We start from the raw sequence: 22099 nt of genomic DNA on the forward strand, positions 1-22099 counted from the left end.
TTGGGTCCTATTTTAAAGAGATATCCAAAGCAACCTAAAAACTACTGGTAGCGGAATCTAGTGAGAAATGAGTATCCTAGGAAATAATGGATAAGTAACTGAATATGGTTTTTCCCTACAGTTCATAAACTAAAGCTGAAGACCATCCACCAAGTTTGATATGTATTTCATACAATGGAATGAGTATATGCTAAAAATCATGCTTATTGCATAAAACATACATAATCAAAGGACAATCATTTTTAATACTTGGGTATATTTCCTCCTGTCTTTATATGCACCTGTGTTTCTATGCCCCAGTTATTTTTAGGATCCTATTACATATACAGTTCATATGCTGCATTCTGTCCTTAGCAGCCGCATTCTACAAGAATTGGCCTTGTACGTACCAGCTCCTGTGCTGGTCCTGAGAATACACTGGGGAGCAACAACAAACCATTCTTTTCTCGTGATCCTTCTTTCAATATGTTTGTGTGTGCATGCGCGTACACACACACACATCAGAACATAAGCAGAGACTGTACCATGCCCCTACCCCCTCAAAAAGAATTAAATATGTCAGAAGAGAATACTTCATAAAAGAACTACTTTCCACAGTGAAGATATGATAGTTCAGAATATCTGTACAACAGTAAAACCACAAGCCACCTATATAAAACAAAATTTGTGAGATACAAGAAACAAAACCTCCTAATAGTAGATTTTAGTAAAACAAATCAAGTGGACAAAAATTAAGCAACAATATAAAAGAGCTAAATAAAAACTAAAAGGTGTATATTTTAGAGATATATATACATTATACTCTGAGAAGAAAGAATATATCATCTTAAGTATACATGAACTGTTCACAAAAACTGATCAAGTAGTAAAATACAAAGAACATTTTAGTAGTTTCCATAAAATAGAAATATTATAAACAATATTCTCTAATCACTATACAATAACACTAGAAATTAAAAATGAAACCAAAACACACACCAAAAAAAGCCCTTCTCGGTGAAGGGGCGGAATAGAAAGCATACAGCAGAGAATGACACTTCCAGTATTGCAGAGTTTTGACTTTTGAAAGCATATTAATCTACAAATTCAAAAATTATATTAAATCAAGGAAAAAGAGAGAGAAAATTGAAAGCAAATTGAAACAAATCTAATGTTATTTCAAATGTATACATACAATACATACAGAGAAAGAAAAAAATTAATCCAAGTAATTTATGAACACAATATTTAACTATATGCCTGCAAGACTTGGGCCTTAAGGCAGTATATGGGAATAGGAAGGAAGAGTTGCAAACAGATCCTGAACCTTTAAAAATAAGATCCTGCTTGCCCTGGCCGGTTTTGCTCAGCGGTTAGAGCATTGGCCTGCAGTCCAGAGAGACGCACGTACCTCGGTTGCAGTTTGTCCCCGGCCCTGGTTGGGTCGTGAGGGTGGCAACCACTCCATGCGTCCCTTTCACATCGATGTTTCTCTCTCTCTCTCTCTCTCTCTCTCTCTCTCTCTCTCCCTCCCCCACTCCATCTGAACGAAATATCAATAATAATAATAATAATAAGATCCTGCTTATTGTAGTTACATAGGTGAGAGATTTTGAAGCACTTCTGAGGTATTCTGGGATTGAGCAAATGAGTAGCTATGCTGATGTTGAGTAAGTCATCAGGAGTGCCCTTCAGATGAATGTGGTGCTGGAGTTATTATGGCCAGACACTTTGACAGACATTATTGTGGCAAATGTTGTTGTCTGACCTGTTGCTTCAACAAACCAGAAGACAAGTGATTGTATATGGGTTCATAAAAGACATGAACTAACAAAAATAAATAAATAAACAACCAATAGTTTATTAATTGGAGTTCATAATTTAATTTGTGGTTTTGATTTTAATAAAATGAAATAAAAATTAATATAGAAATAAATAGAAAATCATATTTGAAAATATAATTTCTGTAAACACATAAAACAGATCTTTCACTTTAGAATATTTATATAAAACTAGTTATCAAAATACTTTATTTTTATTTGAACATAACTAATCATGTTTAAATAGTATTATTAACAATAGACTGTTATTGAGTTGCCTTACACCCTCAAATATTCACTGTATATATTGATATATGGCCCCCACAGAATGGATCCTTAAACCACTCGCTCTTCTAGTGGTCGGTCTAGGCCTCAGTCAGGAGATCGATGGTGAGCACGTTCTGGTGAATGACATTTTGTACTTGGCTTTAGTGCGGAGCTCAAATGATAAGCACTACTTGAGTAATTCTGGCGGCGAAGTTCTTGCACAGCCCTCTCCCTAAAGCAAGAAAGTTTAAAATAGAAGTGTTTCAGCATTATATCCAGTGACGTTATTAATACTGTGGTAAAACGGAAGTTCAGTGCATACTTTAAAACCTAACCATCATGGAATAACCAAAATCTGTTGTTTCCTGAGAAATAGTGCTTCCCAGGTGAAATATTGCATAGAGATCAACGTACCATTCAAAGCGCTCTGTCCCTAGCTGCCTTTTGGTAATGTCTAAATCAGCTTCCAGCTGTGTTACAACATTCCTGAACTGGGCCACGTCTCTACTCTGGATCGCCCTGTGTGAACGAATAGAGGAGTGACAGTTGATTACACTTAAAATATAATATGTCTAGGACTCCTAGGGTACAAGAACCATGTTGGCAATATTTTCTCTGCTGGATCCAAGTCCAATTGTGATTTTTATGGATGTAGCTGCCAATCTTAGATGTCGTAAATGTACAAAGTAGCCTACTTGCAAAGCTTAAGCTGGGCCAGTCATATTCAATCAGTTAAACCTTCTCTGTGTCAGTTTCCCTGTGGTTACACGGAGTAATATTATCTATTATCTATCTATATTATATATTCACTGCAATTGTTTTTATAAAAGTACTTTGAAGTAGTGTATGCGAAGTAATAGTACAACCAAATAATCAAAACTGGAATTCGCTAGCACCATGACTAGTATGGTCTGTTATATATATGAAATCAACCAAGTGCTTTATGTATACTTATAATTAAATTTGATATACCTAGCCCAGCTGGTATGGCTTAGTGGATTGAGTGTTGTCCCATGAACTGAGAGGTCTGGGTTCAATTCCCAGTCAGGGTACATGTCCCAGTTTTGGGCTTGATCCCCAGTAGGAGATGTGCAGGAGGCAGCCAATTGATGTTTCTCTCTCACATCAATGTTTCTCTCTCTCTCTCTCTCTCTCCCCCTTCCTCTCTCTCTAAAATAAATGAATAAATTAATAAATAAATAAATAAAATCAGCTAACATTTATAAAAAATATTTATATATACCTGTACACTCTCTGATTTAACAGGATTTTCTTTAGGGCTAAACAATACCACAAAATCCCTGTAGCAAGGCACACTATCATAAAGAAGATAATGATGGAGATTAATGCTGCTTGTACAGAACAGTCTGTCCTCTTCGCTTGCTTTCAGGACTGCATTGCAGACTGCTGAAATGTAAACTTAGAGACTAAGAACACAAAAGGTGATCATGTTTACCAGTTCTAAACGGCAGTACTTATCAGCAAATCAAAAACAGAACATACCCTTTAAGGTGGGAGTTTTGGCATACTTCATTAAGGCAGATTTCCACCTACCAGCTTGAAAACATAATCTGGCAGAACCTGTTGAAGGTATCACAACAGCCCAGCTACAGTGACTAAAAAGAAGGGCTCAGTGAGAGTTGCCATAACCTGGAAAGTTTCTGAAGGAAATCAGCTTTGGCTTTGCAGACTTTGCTTAGTCTCAGATTCCTAAGATCATGATTCCTATCCTTCCCCAGGTCCTAAGCTCAGACAGGAGGACAGATTTGAGGCTGGATGGAAAGTGTTACAGATGAGACAGAGAAGAACAGAGGCTAAGGGTCCCCACCAGTTTTTTGTGAGAGGTGACCAAGTTTAATAACAGAATATGCACTATCCAGGCAGGCATTTCCACCCAGCCTTCCAGCCAGGGTCATGCAATAAGCTGCTTATGGTGCTAGGGATTCTACAAGAACTTCTAAAAGCCCTCATGGACACAGTGTGGTCAGCGGGGGAGGTGGAAGAGGGTATAAGGGGGATAAATGGTGATGGACAGAGACTTCATTTGAGATGGTGAACACACAATACAGAGTACAGATGATGTGTTGTAGAATAGTGTACCTGAAACCTGCATAATTTTGTTAACCAATGTCAATCCAATAAATTCAATAAAAAGAAAAATAAATAGATAGATAGATAGATAGATAAAAAGCCAAAATCAATGCTCTAAGGGAAGTCTTCAATATTTTGTGAATGTGGGAATTCTTCTAGGTACTTAGTATGTACATTTATAGGTACATAAGGAAATAGTGTGTGACAAATGGAAAGGCCAGGCAGCAATTATCAGGTGGGTCCATAAATAAAAAACTTGTTTCAAAAGTGTTTTTGTTTCTAATCTGGTTATAATACTTCCTAAATGCAATATTTTTAGATCAGACATCCTATTATAGCCAAAGCTCCATTGGAAATAATCAACAGAGATGATTAAACTTAAATTTAGATCAATTTAGATAAACATATAGCATAAATAAGTCCTAATCTTAGGCAAATCACAATATTTCTGGTCCTCAGTTTACTTAATAGAAAATTATGGATGCTTAAATTGCATAAATGCCAGCTTTAAAATTCTATTAACCTATAAATTACCAAAGACTTAAGAAATATGACTTTGTTATTATATCGCTAACCAACTCACATTTTATTTTCTGCCAAGCAAAGGTGTTCTTTAAGAAGCTGGATTTCAGATTCTTTTTCTTGCAGCGCTATCTGAGACTGATGTTCTTTGTCCCGATTGACCACCAGCAAGGCTTCTAGATTCTTCATGGAGATTCTCTCGTTTGTCATTTGACTCCTGAGGAGTTCTATCTCAGAACGAGCATAATCTAACTCACTCTCCATCTGTACGATAACAGGAAGATATGTCTACTTATTCCCATTCATTCACTTAACTGATAGATCATCAGAGACTCATAAAAGTTCTGTATTAAAGCCCTGGCCGGTTTGGCTCAGCGGTTAGAGCGTCGGCCTGCGGTCCTGAGAGACCCGGGTTCAGTTCCCACTAAGGGCGCGTACCTCGGTTGCAGTTTGTCCCCGGCTCTGGTCAGTCGTGCGGGTGGCAGCCACTAGATGTGTCCCTTTCACATCGATGTTTCTCTCTCTCTCTCTCTGTTCCTCTCTCTCCCTCCCACTCTACCTGAACAAAAGGTGGAAAAATGTCCTCGGGTGAGGATTAAAAAAAAAAAAAAAAAAAAGTTCTGTATTATGTTATAAACTAACAATTTCTTTTAATTTCTTAATTAGAAATATTATCCTCCTTCTTACCAAATACACACACACACACACAGTATCACTCTCCCCAACTCTCTGATCACATCAGAAAAGTCATTCATAAATAATGAGTTATTAATCCCAAACTGCAATTTCCATTTCCATTATTTATATTCCTGCAAGACTAACATAGTAATACTGTGACTACAGCTTTGCAATGAGTTAGGCTCCTTACAAACACTTAACACCTTGTGGAATGTCACTGCACACCATTGTTGAGGAAGATAAGTAGTCATTATACATTCCCTCTCTTGCATGAACCCTTGGAAAGCTTTGTTTTTTGAAGGTTATCTTGAACCTGGAATACATTGTGTAAGTTAAACTTTTCTTCAAAGGGAAGTAAACCAGACATTACTATTTATTTAAAAGATTACTCCTGAAATTATCTCATAATACAAATTATAGCAAATTATATATACACTTAAAAAGTAAAATGTGAAAAGATAAAACTCTACGAAGAAAGAATTTAATAAATATGAAATTATTGGAGGAGAGGTACGCAAATAGGGGAAGAACTTCCTAGACTAGCTACAATCGAAAAATGATGTCTGACAATCCAAAAACATATTGATAGTCAATATAAACTTAAAATTTATGAGAAAACAACTGGAAGAAAATAAACTTAGTAAATAAAATAGTTAATATCTTACTAATATAAGGAAATCATAGAAATTGATGAACAGAAATATGAACAGAAAATTTGCGATATACAACTAATTAGTAAACGTAGGGTAAATTTACCTCTATGAATAATCAAAGAAATATAAATTAAAACAAGATGCTATTTCTAGTCCAGGGTTTCTTAACCTTGACAATACTGACCCTTTGGTTTCGATAATTACTCACTAGAGACCAGTAGCATCCCCCATCCTCAGTAGTGACAATCAAAAATGTCTCCAGACAGCCCAGCTGGTGTGGCTCAGTGGTTGAGCATTGACCCATGCACCAAGAGGTCACCGGTTCAATTCCTCGTCAGGACACACGCCCAGATTGTGGGCCCAATCCACAGTGGGGGAATGCAGGAGGCACCAATCGATGTTCTCTTTCATCAGTGTTTCTATCTCTCCCTCCCTCAATTCCTCTCTCTCTAAAATCAATAAAGCAAAAAAAAATTTTTTTTTAAAGGAAAGAAAAACTAAAACATAACAAGTGTTTCAGTTATTACAACCTGCATTACTTCTGCCATTTGAAAACACCAAGTAAAAAGTGTTTTTAAAGAAGAAAATTAAGGCCATGGTATTTTAATGTTTACAGTGAGTATCTATTTATGAGTTACTTTTATCATTAAAATATTCTTGCTGAAAAAGAATGTTTTTGCTGAAATAAAAAATAATTTGAGAATGAGTCTGGCGCCCTGGTGGTTTGGCTCAGTGGTTGGAGCATTGGCCTGCGGACCACAAAGTCCCGGGTTCGGGTCCCACTAGGGGCATGTACCAAAAAATTAAAAAATTAAAAAAAAAAAAAAAGAATGAGTCTGGCAATACTGGCACATACATTAATGAAATATTAACAGTGCCTTCTTACAGAAACCAGCTAGATACGTGTTCTTAAATGCAACATATCCTCCTAACAAACAGTAAACTAACAAAACTAAAATTTCAAAAGGATGACAGAAATTTGACCAAAATTTGTTAATACTTCAATTATATTCTCTATGTAACTTGTATGCATAACCCTTTAGGCTCTGGGCTCCGTCTCTCTCTCCAGATACATCTTCAGCCGTTTTCACCCATGCACGCTACCCTGGCCATTGAAAATTACTCTTCACTCAAGAATTCATTTTTGCCTCCCTGCATTCCCTAAGCTGTTGTTTCCTCTGCATGAAATGCCTCTTCTCTTCCGTGCTTAGTACTTCTTTCTGAACCCCTTGACACCCACAGGCTGAATAGACACTGCCTCTCTGAAGCCTCGAGTACTTCTCATTAGTAAAACATTCATCCAAAATTACTGTATGTCAGTACTGAAGGGTCCTTGAGGGCGGGGTCTGTATCTTTTGAACGTTATATTTACTGTGGCAAGCACAATGTCAGACACTCGTAGATATAATCAACTGAATCACAGTTTAAAATCCAATTAGTAGATAAATGTAGCTTCAAAGAATGTCATTAAAGTCATAATTTAGCTGGATAAACCTCAACCTCCTGGTTCTTAGCTTGCTTTTCTAAACTTATAATTTTATAGTAATAGAAATATTATTTTTAAAATTTAATGCATTACATGCCCAGCCAGTGTGGCTCAGCAGTTGAGCATCGACCCATGCACCAAGAGGTCGCCAGTTCAATTCCCGGTCAGGACACATGCCCAGGTTGTGGGCCTGGTCCCCCATGGGGGGCAAGCAGGAGGCAGCTAATTGATGTTCTCTCTCATCGATGTTTCCATCTCTCTCTTCCCCTCTCTCTAAAATCAATAAAGAAAAAAATTTAACACATTACATACCATTTCAATCTCTTCATCTTTAGCAACCAGCTGTCTATTAAGAACTTCTTTGCTTGAGTCAAGTTTCATACAAAGTTCCCTTGTGGAAGACAAGTCTGCAAGGGCAGACACCTTTTCAAACTGAAGCTTCTGGAGCTCCTCTTCCATCTTCACAAGAGATTTATGTAAGGTAGAAATCAGGGACTTGTAAGACCTTTCGGCATTTAAGTGCTGCAAATAATAATAATAATTTTTTAACTTGGAAAAAACAACAACATGGAACACAAAATGGGGCAAAATTTCAATGACAGCACACTTACATTATAAGGCACTTTAGATGGTATAGGTAGTAATATATGTACAAAACACTCTGGGATACATAAATTCCGGTTTCAGATTTCTCTACATAAAAATATATGATTAAGGTGGGTCAATTGGTCATCTTTGGAAAACTTCACACTTAAAAATCTCAGTCTGGGAGCTGCAGTGGGCTCCGGACCCGGTTCAGGGAGCTGGTGCGTGGGATCCTCAGGAACACAGAGAATACGGGGAGCCAGGTGGTGAGGCGCCCAGCATGGGAAAGCCACTGGTTCCTGGGAAATCCTACTCCTCCAAGCACACCAGGTGGGTACCACAGGTTCCGCTCCAGACCACCACAGTAAAGCCGGTATTTCAATAACATCAGGCGGCAGAATAAACGGAACCTCCCACTGCTTGCTCCCAACACCAGATGAATTTGTGGCTGAACTGCAGGGCAGCTGGCATGGAAAACCAGTTGAAGTGAAGCTGATCTGAAATATTGTGAACAGGGAAGCAGAGAACAGACAGGAGATGCCGAGAGGGTGAGTCCCCTTGCCCAGGTGCTCAGCTGGGAACTCTAGGACACAGCTGGGAAGCCAGGGTGATACTGTGGTGGTGGAGCCCCCACCCCCTGGGAATGCTGGGTCTAAGTCCCACACAGGGGACTTAGAAAAACAGAGAAGGGAAGAGGAACCCATGTAGTACCCAGCAGTGGGAAGCAGTGGAGGTTGGCCCACCCTGGAGGCTCAAATGCAGCATCTCTGGCAAAGAGGGATCTCCTTGTTGCTGCACCAGGGGTAATCACTCTGATTTGGGATTGGGGGAGGTGCCGAGGCAAATCTCCAGTCCTGCAGAGCTCCCCAGCTGTGGGAGCTGAACAGTACAAGTAGCAGTGACTCTGAGAGAGCCTCTACCCCCTGGTAGAACACCGGGCAGAGAGGCAGACAGAAGCTGGTGTGTGTAACTAGGGGAAAAAAAAAGAGAAAGAGCAGTTAGAGCATCTGCCTACAGACCCAAGAGTCTCGGGTTCAATTCTGGTCAAGGGCACATGCTTCAGTTTGTAGTTGGGTCCTCAGCCCCTTAGTCGGGGTTGTTTGGGAGGCAACCAGTCAATGTCTCTCTTTCACATTGATGTTTCTCTCTCACTCTTTCTCTCTCTTTCTCCCTCCCACTCTGTCTAAAAATAAATGGAAAAATATCCTTGGGTAAGGTTTAAAAAAAAGGGGGGGGGGGTGGTAAAGGACCTGAATAGACACTTCTCCAAAGAGGACCAAGAGAATTATGAAAAAACGCTCAATGTCACTAATCATCAGAGAGATGCAAATGAAAACCGCAATGAGATATCACCTCACACCTGCCAGAATGACTATTACCAATACATCAACAAGCAACAAGTGTTGGCGAGGATGTGCCCTATGGGTGGGATTATAAATTGGCACAGCCACTATAGAAAACAACAGTGTGGATATTCCTCAGAAAATTAAAACTAGAACTACCATATGACCCAGCAAACCCACTTCTGGGTATTCATCTGAAGAAATCCAAAATATTAATATGAAAAGATTTGTGTCCCTATGTTTATTGAAGTATTATGTACAGTAGTCAAGTTATGAAACAGCCTAAGTATCTATCAATAGATAAATAAAGAGGATGCCATACATATATGCAATGGAACATTATTCAGCCATTAAAAAATTAAATCTTGCAATTTGCAACAGCATGGATGGACCTAGAGGGCACCATGCTAAATGAAATGTCATACAGAGAAAGACAAATACCATAGGATTTCACTTATATGTGAAAAAATAAACAAACAAACTCATAGATACAGAGAACAAGTTGACTGTTGTCAGATGCAGATGGGAAGGGCATTGGTGGAATGGGTGAAAAAGGTGAAGGGGTTAAGAAGTACAAATGGTCAGTTATAAAAATAGTCCCAGGGATGTAAAGTACAGCATAGGAAATATAGTCAATAATACTGTAATAACTATGTATGATGTCAGATGGGTAGTAGACTTGTGGTGATCCCTTTGTCAGGTATATAAATGTCTAATCACTGCACTGTGTTATACATCTGAAAAAATATAATAGTGTATGTCAAGTGCAATTGAAAAATAAATTTTAAAAAATGAACCTTGATTATCTTAACATCCAAATGTTAATTCAAAATGTATCATAGATATAAATATAATAAGTATAATATTTCTAGAAGAAATAAAGAAAGTCTATGCACCTTGTTGTATGCAAAGATTTATTAGATAGGACAAAGAAATACAAAGTATAAAAGAAAACTGATAAACTAGACTTTATCAAAAATTTCAAACTAGTACTCTTAAAAGAACTTCATTAAGAAAATAAAAAGATAAGCTAATGCCTGGAAGAAAGTATTCAAATATACACATGTCTTACAAAGGAACATCTAAATTAATCAAAAAATTCCTTACAACTTATTAATAAGAACTTTAACAAAAATGTGGGCAACAGATTCGGATACTTCACAAAAGAGGATGTATTAGTGGTCATATGTATGATCACAGAACGTGGAAAGCTGCTCAACATCATTAGTCATGAAGGAAATGCAGACTGAACGTGCAACACAACAACCGTATACATCTATTAACAACACCGTGTGTGGGAAAGACGAGGAGCAGCTGGAACTCTCATGCAATGCAAATGGGACTGGAAAGTGGCACAACCAGTTTGGAGAACAGTTTGTCGCTTTCTTACAAAGTTGAGAACAACTGCCATATGATCTGGCAATTCCACTCCTAGTTATTTACCCGAGAAAAGTGAAAACTTATGTACACACAAGAACTTACATGCAATGTTCACAGCGGTTTTATTCATAATGGCCAAAAATAGAAAAAACCTGTTATAAACTCATTTGTGTCTCCTCGAAATTCATATGTTGAAGCCTAACCCCAAGTATGACTGTATTTAGAGATAGGACCTTTAAGGAAGTAATTAGGTTTAAATGGGGTCATAAGGAGAGACCCTAATCCAATATAACTGGTGTCCTTATAAGAAAAGCAAGAGACAGAGGGATGCACGTGTCCAGAGGAGTGTGTGAGGACACAGTGGTAAGACATCCAACTGCGGACCAAGACGAGAGGCCTCAAAGAGGCCTCAGAAGAAAGCAAACCTGTGGCACCTTGACCTTGGACTTCAGCCTCCAGAACTGTGAGAAAATAAATCTCTATTGTTTAAGCCACCAATCTGTGGTGTTTTGTGATGGCAGCTCTACACAAACTGTCCATCAACAGATGAATAAACAAACTGTGATATAGCTAGACAATGGGATAGTGACAATATGAACTAATGAATGAATTTAAAAATCATTCTGCTGAGTAAAAGAAGCCAAGACACAATGAGTACCTACTGTGTGATTCCATTTATATAAAATTTTAGGCAAAGCAAATCTAATCCATAGTGAAAGAAAGTAAATCGGTAGTTTCCTAGGGGCTGGTTTGGATTGATTGCAAAAGGGTCTGAGGGAATTAGGGAGGTGATAGAATACCCTATAACTTCATTGTAGTGATGATTGTGCAACTGTGTTCATTTGTCAAAACTCATCAGATCACACTCTTAAAATGAGTGCTTTCTATTTCGTGTAAATTATACTTCAATAGAATTTATTAGAAATTAGATATACCAGTAGTTCACAGACAATAAACAAACTAGATAGCTATATTAATATACAGAATACACTTCTAAGTAAAAAGTGTTAATTATTCAAGTGAGTCATTACACAAAAATAGAATATTTTTATTGGAGATATATAAAATACTGAACTGGTATGAAACTAATGATAGTCTCAAAAATAAAGCAAAACCTGAGAAAATCATTCAGAGAAAAATAAATCCACAATTATAAAGGAGGATCTTAACACATTACTTCCAGTAACTAAAAGATGAAAAATACAAACTTAGTAAGGATTTATAAAAATTGAATGACACTATTAACAAGCATAATCACACACACATACACACACAACCAACAATAAGTGAATACATGTGATTTTCAAGCTCATTTGGACTATTATCTAATATTGTGTACCCTGCCACCAAGTAAGTGTTCATAGATACCAAAGAATTAGTATCATATAAGCTATTTTATCTGATCTTAATATACAATAAAATTAAAAATAAAAACTAGAAAAATAACCTCAAGTCCCCTATACACTGAAAATTTTAAAAATAACTTTAGGGATCAAAAATAAATCATAATTGAATTTGGTGATATTTAAAACTGAGTGCCAATAACAGGATTACCCCAAAACTTGTGGGATACAGAATATTTAGAGAAGAATTTCCAATCTTAAATGAATATAAAAGAAGAAATATGTTCAATCATGGAATGCGACCAATTTATTCTAAAACTCACTTGTGAGTTTAATAAGAGCAAAGTATAGTCAAAATAATTTGGGGGAACATAAATCCCACCAGATATCAAGACTTAACAAAATCATGTCTGGCCAGTGTGGCATGTGGCTCTGCCGTTGAGCATCAACCCATGCACCAAGAGGTCGCCAGTTCAATTCCCGGTCAGGGCACATGCCCAGTTTGTGGGCTCAATCCCCAGTGGGAGGCATGCAGGAGGCAGCCAATCGATGTTCTCTCTCATCGATGTTTCTATTGCTCTCTCTATCTTCCTTCCTCTCTCTCTAAAAATTAGTAAAGAAAAAAAATTTTTTAAACAATAGAAGCTCCAAGAGTATATTGCTGGCAAGCGGATAGATAAATTGACCAGTGGAGCAGAATGTATGGGAACTTATTTTTATGACAAAGTAAACATATAATTCAGTGAAGAAAGAATGATATTCATCTACAACAATATAAAATTGCATGTATATTTTAAACTATATACAAAATCAATCTCATAAATTAAAGATCTAAATATGAAGGGCAAAATTTCACATACTTTTAGAAGAACTTTTAAGTGAAAAAATAAGAAAATATTTTTCTGATCTTGAAATAGTAAAGGATTTCTTAAAGAAGACAAATAATAAAAAATTGACTAATTCCAACAGCACAAGAATTTACAACTTCTGTTAATATTGCAAGCACAGTGAAAAGACAAGCCACAGATAAGAAGATAACTGTTAATATCTTTCAAAGGATTATTCTCAAGAATGCATAGATAATTCTGTTAAATCAATATGAAAAAGATAAACAACTCAGTAGAAAAATAGGAGAGTTTAAGAAAATTTGTTCGAGAAAATTCAAAAAAGAGGAATCCTGAATGGCTGAGAAATATGGAAAGATCCTCAATTTCACTTATAATCAAGGAAACACAAAACAAAAATATGGAAAATATTATATGTTTAATAATATCCTTAAGCCTGGGAGGGAGGGAATATAAGCATGTCTTTTATATTACTTGAGGTTTTTTGCACTTTTTTCGGTATGTTTGAAATAGTTCCTAATTTTAATTCATGCTAAATAGTATTCTCATTGTAGTGCAGGTGACAGATTAGAGGAGAACCAGAGTGGATGCAAGAACAGTTGTCAGGCTACAAGTCACAGTATATTTAAGTCATTTAAGTGTTTGTTTAGAGATTTAATTTATGGAAAGCCACAAATTAAACAAAACTCTTAAATATGATGCACAAGGTACTACAAGCATATTTTCCCAAACTCACCTGCTCAACCTCTCTACTGAGGGCATCTACCTTTTTAGTGATAAGTTCTAATTGGAGGGTATTGTTATCTGCCTCTGCTTGCCAGGCCTTGTTTACCCAGTTTTCAGCATCTTCATTGGCTTTTTGGAATTGGTCTACCATTTGCCGGTTCTCAGATTCCTGAAAAGCAAATCTTAGGTATTACTTTAACAGATGTAAAATGTTCAACATATAATTAAACTTGATTTGCCAAGTCACTGGGAATTTACTTGCGTGAAGATCATAACCTCGAGGAATCCCCCCTACCTACACTCTCGGGGTAGAAAATTGGTTGTCCTGTAATTAACAAAAGGGAGTGGGAGCAGGATCTTCGCAGGATCTTCCCAGGACCCGGATGAATAGGTTCTTATATTTGCTTTTGTTCAAACAAAATTCTTCACTGCTTCCTTTTCCTATGTATCTGCTTACTGACTAGTTGCTGGCCTGGTTTCTGAGCCTATGCCTTGGCCTGACCTTTTGTATCTGTCTATTCCCTTCTGACTTTACTGGCCAAAGAGCTTCTGACGGCTTGCATATCTTAAGCATCAACTTCTGATAATTCTCTTGGCTTGGCGCATTTTCTGCGTGAATCCTGCTTTTCAGTCAGTACCCCAGCCTTAACTTTCTCCTTCGTGGACTGTTCCATGATCCACTTTTGCTCACTGTTCTAATAACTTGCCTGAAATGGCTCGGAAGTTAAAAATCAAACCTATGCCAATAAACACGATTCATACATATACATCTATGTATATATTGGGCATATAATACAGAACCACATTTTTAAAACCTTAAAAGTTCTATCATGGCAGTTTGACCAAAGTAGGATCTTATTTCTAGAGGAATACAATCAGCACCACAAATAATATGCTATAGTGAGTAATAATTTTGAGGCTATATTTAAAAACATATTTTAATAGTATGGATTGGCCAACTCATTCTAAAAAAAAAAAATTATAATTTTGGTAATTAATTAAAAAGGCACTACATCTCCTTCTCTCCTACATGTTCTATCAAAAACACTGGACTCACCCTGGCCGGTTTGGTTCAGCGGTTAGAGCATCGGCCTGCGGTCCAGAGAGACCCGGGTTCGGTTCCCGCTAAGGGCATGTACCTTGGTTGCAGTTTGTCCCCGGCCCTGGTTGGTTGTGCGGGTGGCGACCACTCGATGTGTCCCTTTCACATCGATGTTTCTCTCTCTCTCTGTTCCTCTCTCTCCCTCCCACTCTATCTGAACAAAGAATGGAAAAATGTCCTCGAGTGAGGATGATTAAAAAAAAAAACAAAAAAAAACACTGGACTAGCCCTGGCCGGTTTGGCTCAGCGGTTGGAGCGTCGGCCTGCGGTCCGGAGAGACCTGGGTTCAGTTCCCGCTGGGGGCGCGTACTTCGGTTGCAGTTTGTCCCCGGCCCTGGTCGGTTGTGTGGGTGGCAGCCACTCGATGTGTTCCTTTCACATCGATGTTTCTCTCTCTCTCTCTCTGTTCCTCTCTCTCCCTCCCACTCTACCTGAACAAAAAATGGAAAAATGTCCTCGGGTGAGGATAAAAAAAAAAAAACACTGGACTAACTAAAATGACCAAATTGCAATAAACAATGTCCCACCTTATAATGCTTTAAATCAGATTTAAATTCTCACAAATAAGATTAATCATGAGTCTAGCTGAAATTCCATTAATATCGCCACCTTGTGGTCTGATAGTACCTTGACAAATGTGAAAGGTCTTTGCAGACTGTTAACAAGTTAACAAACAAAACTACTGTTCTGTCTTTCAAGATTCATATACTCCAAATGTGCCAATACGAATCTGACGTGTATTTTCTATTATTTTATTAAAAATAACAGTTGTGGCCCTGGCCGGTTTGGCTCAGCAGTTAGAGCATCAGCCCGCAGACCAGAGAGTCCCAGGTTCGGTTCCCACTAAGGGCATGTACTTCAGTTGCAGTTTGTCCCTGGCCCTGGTTGGGGTCCTGTGGGTGGCAACCACTCAATGCGTCTCTCTCACATCCATGTTTCTCTCTCTCTCATCCATGTTTCTCTCTCTCTCTCTCTCTGTCTCTCTCTCTCTCTCTCTTTCTTCCTCCCTCTCTCCCTCCCACTCTATCTGAAGATAAATGCAAAAATGTTCTCGGGTGAGGATGAAAAAAGAAAAAAATAACAGTTGTGTACAGAGTTTGTACTTGTGAGATACATGGTACAATATACATAAACTAAATTTAACACACATCTATCTTTACTCTCTTTAAATTTCTGTAGCACTTTTGTTTGTCATTTTCTTAAAATGAACTTACAGCTTTATGTAAGTAGGTATGGATATATAGTCCCCCCCGCCCCCAATAACACCTTGGATTCCTCAAAGATAGGAACCATTTTTTTATATTAAATTTAGTTTTATGACTAAGACAGAAACCATTTTTTAATATTAAATTTATCTTCGTGACCAGGTGATGCAGGTTCAAAGTTTAAGTGGTGAAAAAGAATTGCCATAAAATGTCTCTCCTGCCCTCCAACCATCTAGTGACCCTTCATTGAGGCCACCAAGAAGCCACATTTTACCCTTTTTTTGTACCAGTCCAAGGCAGCCAGAGCACTGTGGGCCCAAGAGAGGCAACAACATAAAGAAAGTGAAACTGCTCTTTGGTATTCTCCAATTCTCTCCTTGTTCGAGATGTCTTTACCTTTCTGGAGCTACCCCTACCCCTGTACTACACAGCTCCCTCTGGAGTTCCTCTGGGCTCATTACAACACTCCACCATGGCAAAGTTCGCTGCCTCAGGGGGCATCCATCCTTTGCCCTTCTTGACTGAATTATGGATACAGCCTCTCCTGATTGATTTATCTCCTTCTGCTTTTCTTACCATTCTGATTTATTCTTCCCAACACCTCCACAATAATCTTTCTAAAAGGCAATTCTTCAAATAACTTCTGTGCTGATGTTGTAACAAAAGTTTCCTGAAAATAGCGTTCAAACAAGTCCTTCTTACCTCTCTATTATCACCCACCTATACACTCTACTCTAGCTACAGGACCTACAGTTTCTCCTAACACCTTTGCTTATGTTGCTCCCACTGCCTGGCCATTCTGTTTCCTTTTAGTTTTTCATCTCCGGCACCTCTCCACCTAGCATTCTGCATGCTGAATGAATGTTCAAATGAGGAATGCACTCGACGGTTCTTACTGGACTACCCGTGGTTTGTTCTCTCCCGGGGAGGGGGGCCTGGATCCAACCAGCTATGCTGTGAAATGGAATCTCATGAAAGAACTCATACTAGGATGCTAAAAGCTAAGAGAAGCTTCATGTGTGATATCTGAAAACACAAGTCCAAAATCTATAAGCCCCAATCGTTAATGTTGAAATCTCAGGTAATCTGCTAGGGAGAAAAGGAAACTCGAACACTAACTGAGAGTTTACTATGTTAAATGTTGCTCAGATATTTATATATTTATATTCGGCCATATTCTAGAATAAACGTAAATGGCTCACTGTGCTAGATCTGACGTACTTGGGTGTTCTTCCCAATTACAGAGGGGACACTGAGACTCAGAGAGGCTGAGTGACCTACCTAAGTCCATGTCACTAGGGAGAAGAGGAGTCAGCCTATCTAACTCCAGAGCTCTGTCCATTCGTGATGTTACACTGCTGGCCTGTTAAAATCAGGACGTGCCGGGAAATGCCTGCTGCTTTCCTGCCTGGGAGCAAGGACTGCAATTCAGAAGTCCGTATAATCTCTCTCTCTCTCAGTGTCCTAAGCAGTCTAATGAACGTCATAAATAAATGTTCAACATATGTTTGTGGACTGATATTAAATAATATGTGAGATCAAATAAGAAAAGGGTTGGGGGTGGTGAGGAATTCCTAGTAATGGTTTCAGTGATATGTAGGTAACACTACACCTATTATAATCCAACTATACTCTGTAAGCAACCCAACAAATATTCGAGATAATAATTTACTTGAAAATTCTACCATTTTCAAATGTGAATGAGCCCAAGTTGATCCTGGCACCTCGTCCTTTATTCAGTTAGGAGGATTCTAAGTGTCTAGATTGGCTGAGTAGCGAACTAAAAGGGGCATGTCCTTGAGTTACCTCTCTGGACACTGGTGATGTTCTGAATACATAGTTAACCCATCATTGTCAAGGCTAAAATATGCTACGCATTAAAGGAAGACTTGATTGGCTTTCCCCATGAGTGTAACTGATCAATCACTTTAGTGAAAACTCTTAGATATTATGAGCAAAGAGGGAAAAAATATATACGTACTTCATACTTTAATATATTCTTCAGCTTGTTAACCTCCAAATTAGTATCTTGGACCTTCTGTTTTATATCACTAAGTTCATTATGAGTCTCATTCAATTGTTTAGACAGCGCCTATGAGAAAAAGATGGCTAGATTTGACTAGAAAAATAAAAATTGCTCTATATCAAAAACATCATAAATAAATTTTAAAATATTTATTATAATATTAAAATTAAAAGTTAACATACCTAATATATAAAGCTCATAGAAAAATAATGAGAAAATGTGATTCCAAACAGTAAATGGGCAAAGAACCCAAACAGATAATTCACTAAAAGGAAGTACAAGTAGATGCTACTTTAAACAGTTAAAAATGTACTAGTAACCAGAGAAATGCTAATAGAAACAATGAAATAGTACTTTGTCTATCAAATTAGTAAAGATTTAGAGATATTCTGTTATGGCAAAGAATGGGCATTTCCATGTATCATTGGAGTAAACGTAAATATACAAAAAGCAGATCTGTGATCTGCTACCTGGTGATGTATCAAGAGGCATTTTTAAATACTAATAAAAACAAGAAAGTCAAAAATGTTGCTTTTTGTTGAAATGGGCGATGGATACATGCATAGTCATTACATTTGAAAATGTCCATCTAGTTAAAAAAACTTAATAAGCTTTGATTCAATTTGAAATTAAATCTATTTAATAAAAGGGAATGTTCATTAAGGCAATGTTTGTTATAGTAATAATATTTGTTCACAGTAAGTGAATGATGCAGTAAATAATTGCATTTACATAATGGTATAACCACAAAGGACATTATTCCTCTATGAAAAATGTTTGGAATAACTTTTCATAACAAAGGAAAATGTCCATCTATAGTTAGTGGGAAAAAAATCAGGATAAAATACTAAAACTACGTCATCCCAATTTGTTAAAAACTGTGGTATTGGGGGTAAAATTTTTTAAGGTTTCTGTTTTTCAAATCTGTGATATGGGTTCTTACTCTGTGGTCCACAGAGGGATCCATCTTCTACCCTTGGGCCTATGACCCAAACAAAAGAAAAAAGTACTCTTGAACATGTGAAAATTGTTATGTTACCAATTTCCTTCTGATTATAAAAAAAAAAAGTTTATAAAATTATAACAAAGCAGGGATGTGCTTATAATGCTACAGTAAGCAAGCAATAGCCTACAAAATATTTACCAAGGGATTATGCTGGACTCTGATAAGTGCTTTCTAGGCAAATTCTTGTTTACTCCCCAATTTTACAAGTGATGAACTGAGATTTAGAGAAGTTAAGTGATATCATCACACAGCCAGGCACAGGAGTTCAAACTCAAGTGAGTCTTAAACACTCCAATCTACTGCCTGCTCGTGTAGAAAAACCATAATATAAAGAGGTAATGTGGTTTTATCCAAACTACATAAAAAGTTCATGCAAAAGAATAAGTTTTTAAAATAATACATTAAAATCAGTACAAAATATGTTAATAGTGGCTAACTCCGGGTGGTAAAAATGAGAGTTTTTAATCTAGTTTTTCATAAATATGCTATTTTTACTTTTAATATATTAGCTCCAGCTACAGAGTACACAAAATTATAAATTCACATCTTTTGTTTTTATTGCTAATCATTAACTTTTTAAAAATAAACTTTATTTTAAAATAGCTTTAGATTTACAGAAAAATTATGAAAATAGTACAGAGATCCCTTATACCCTAAATTCAGTCTCTTCTTTTGTTAATATCTTACATTAGTATGGTATACTTATCACAATTAATGAATCAATGTTGATATATTATTAACTAAACTCCATATTTTATTTAAATTTTCTTCATTTTTTAAATTTATTGACTTTTTTATGGAGAGAGGGAAGAAGAGAGATCAAGAAAGAGAGAGAGATTTGTTGTTCCAATTATTTATGCATTCATTGGTTGCTTCTTACATGTGCCTTGACCAGAGATTGAACCTACAACCTTGACGTTTTGGGATGACACTCTAACCAACTGAGCTACCCCACCAGGGCCCAGATTTCTTTCATTTTTATGTACTATCTCTTTTCTGTTCCAGGATCCCATTATTCATTAACTTTTGGACACAGTATATAAATATCTCAGACAATTTTTTTATAATTAGCAAGATGTTGCATCTTTATATCTATTTATACAAATAAAAAATATTTAACAGTTAAAAAATACAGACTTTTATGATGCAAACTAAACATATCGAGAGTGATATAGCAAAGTGGAGGAAACCATTTGGACTAAAGAATTTTCAGTGGGGAAGAAAGCCTCCAAATAAACATGTTTTAATGGTCAAATTAAAGTAATGATATGGGAAATGAGAACTGCGGATAAAGTATGTTAGCTTAGAAAGGGAGTAATTATAAAAGAAACTTTCCTGAAAAGAACTACAGTGCTAAAGAGAACCAAAAATGTGGCATAGTTTATTCACACACTCATTCTTAAACAGAATTACAGTCCACCAATAAATCTACCATTTTCTTAAAAGTTTCATTTGTTAGGTACTTCTAAGGTTTAATACAAATGTGGTATATCTCATTCCCTCTTTTCCTTAATATTTAATACGTTATGTCTGAGAAATTTAGAAATTATTTGGCATACTGTGAGATAAAGTTAAAAAAAAAAAAAAAAAGGCTGTTTCCAAACCTCGAGCTTTTTTAAAAAAATAAAAGGAGAATTGAGCCTCAGAAGAAATATAAATTTTCTTGGAGAAAATGATACTAAGAACAAATATACCTGGTTTTCTTGTTTAGCTTTAGAAAACTGTTCTTGGAGATTGTCATTCTCATGAGCCAAGATATCTCCTTCCCTGGCAATGTGAGCCAGTTCATCATTTGTTTCATTCAGTTGCCGACGCATTCTGGAAATGTCTTGTTCACACAGAATTAGCACTTTAGTAGACTGCCTATTCCACAAATCAGATAGTTCATGAAAAGAGACATTTTTCCAAAACAGAATAACAAATTCTCACAAGACAGAAGATGTACAGTTAGCAAGAAAACATTTGAAGTTTTAAGCCCATTTAAATTTATAGGAATAAATACTGCAAAGATAGTACACTGCAGTTTCTCTACGTTTCCAACATTTTACTATGAAAAAAGGATGCTAAATATACACAATAGTTAATGATTAGCTAAGTATTTCGAAACTTCATTCTAATATAAGAAAGCTTTCATCCTACCTCTAGAGGCCATGGCTTAGTCTCCTTTGTAGGTCCCTCTTCCTCTGCCCTCTTAAAACGTAATGGTTCTCAGAGCTTAACTCTTAGCCTCCTGACACCTTTTACTCTATACCTTCATTCAGACAAATGCTATTCATATCCATGGCTCCCAACCCCATCTATACCCAGATGACTCTGAAATCATTACCTTCAGCCTCAGCCTCTTCCTTAGTTAAAGACTCATATTTAACTGCTTCTGAGATATATCTACAAGTAGGTCTCAAAGACTCTTCCAATTCAGAGGAAAGTCATCTCTTTCCATACTTTCTACATGTCCAGTATTCATTCCCAGCCAAAAACCTGGCATTTTCCTAGATTTTCTTACTCACAAGCACCTGTCCCCCAAATACCCAACCCCATTCTATCACCATTTTCAGCCTCCATAATCTTTCTAAAGCAAAAATCTCCTCAAAATTCTTTAATGATTTTTTATTTCCCAAAGGATAAAATCAAGAGTCACTTGTTTATGACACAGGCCTCTATGTTCAGCATTTGTTCCCTTCACATCTCCTCTCACATTTTGGGTTCCGACACTCACCTACTAGTCAATCAAGAGGCTCCTGAACATTATCTGTGGTTCTTTGCTATTCTTTCTACCTTAGGTGGTCTTTTCTTTCCTTTCCTTTCCTGGGCAAATACCATATACTCTTTTACTTCCCTACACAGACTTAGGCTTCCTTCCAACATTAGAAAGTCACAACCCTATACATAACACTAAGCCCTTGTTTTACTATCTGTGTACCTAACATAGTACTTTGCCCCTAATAAATATTCAAATACTTGTTGAATGAATGGTTTACCTTGATGCCTGTTCTGTCTCAGCGATGATATTTCTTGTGCCTGAAATGGCCTTTTCCTTGAAAA

At 36.9% G+C, this 22099-nt stretch overlaps 1 protein-coding gene across 2 annotated transcripts in view; it reads right to left on the reverse strand.

The window, feature by feature from the left end:
* Nucleotides 1-2171: 2171 nt before the first annotated feature.
* LOC118637285 (testis-specific gene 10 protein-like) overlaps nt 2172-22099 on the reverse strand; it is a 34006-nt gene continuing 14078 nt past the window's right edge. The window contains exons 8-15 of one of the 2 annotated variants that reach the window (XM_036272627.1): nt 22036-22091; nt 20752-20920; nt 18007-18117; nt 13729-13887; nt 7809-8018; nt 4741-4943; nt 2481-2585; nt 2172-2298 (exon numbers count right to left, since the gene is read on the reverse strand). In XM_036272627.1, the coding sequence (XP_036128520.1) occupies nt 2172-2298; nt 2481-2585; nt 4741-4943; nt 7809-8018; nt 13729-13887; nt 18007-18117; nt 20752-20920; nt 22036-22091 (1140 nt within the window). The remainder of the gene's footprint in view (nt 2299-2480; nt 2586-4740; nt 4944-7808; nt 8019-13728; nt 13888-18006; nt 18118-20751; nt 20921-22035; nt 22092-22099) is intronic. The other variant, XM_036272626.1, reaches the window with a different exon arrangement.

Source organism: Molossus molossus, unplaced genomic scaffold, assembly GCF_014108415.1.
Source record: "Molossus molossus isolate mMolMol1 unplaced genomic scaffold, mMolMol1.p scaffold_m16_p_20, whole genome shotgun sequence".
In the NCBI taxonomy this organism is placed as follows: domain Eukaryota; kingdom Metazoa; phylum Chordata; class Mammalia; order Chiroptera; family Molossidae; genus Molossus; species Molossus molossus.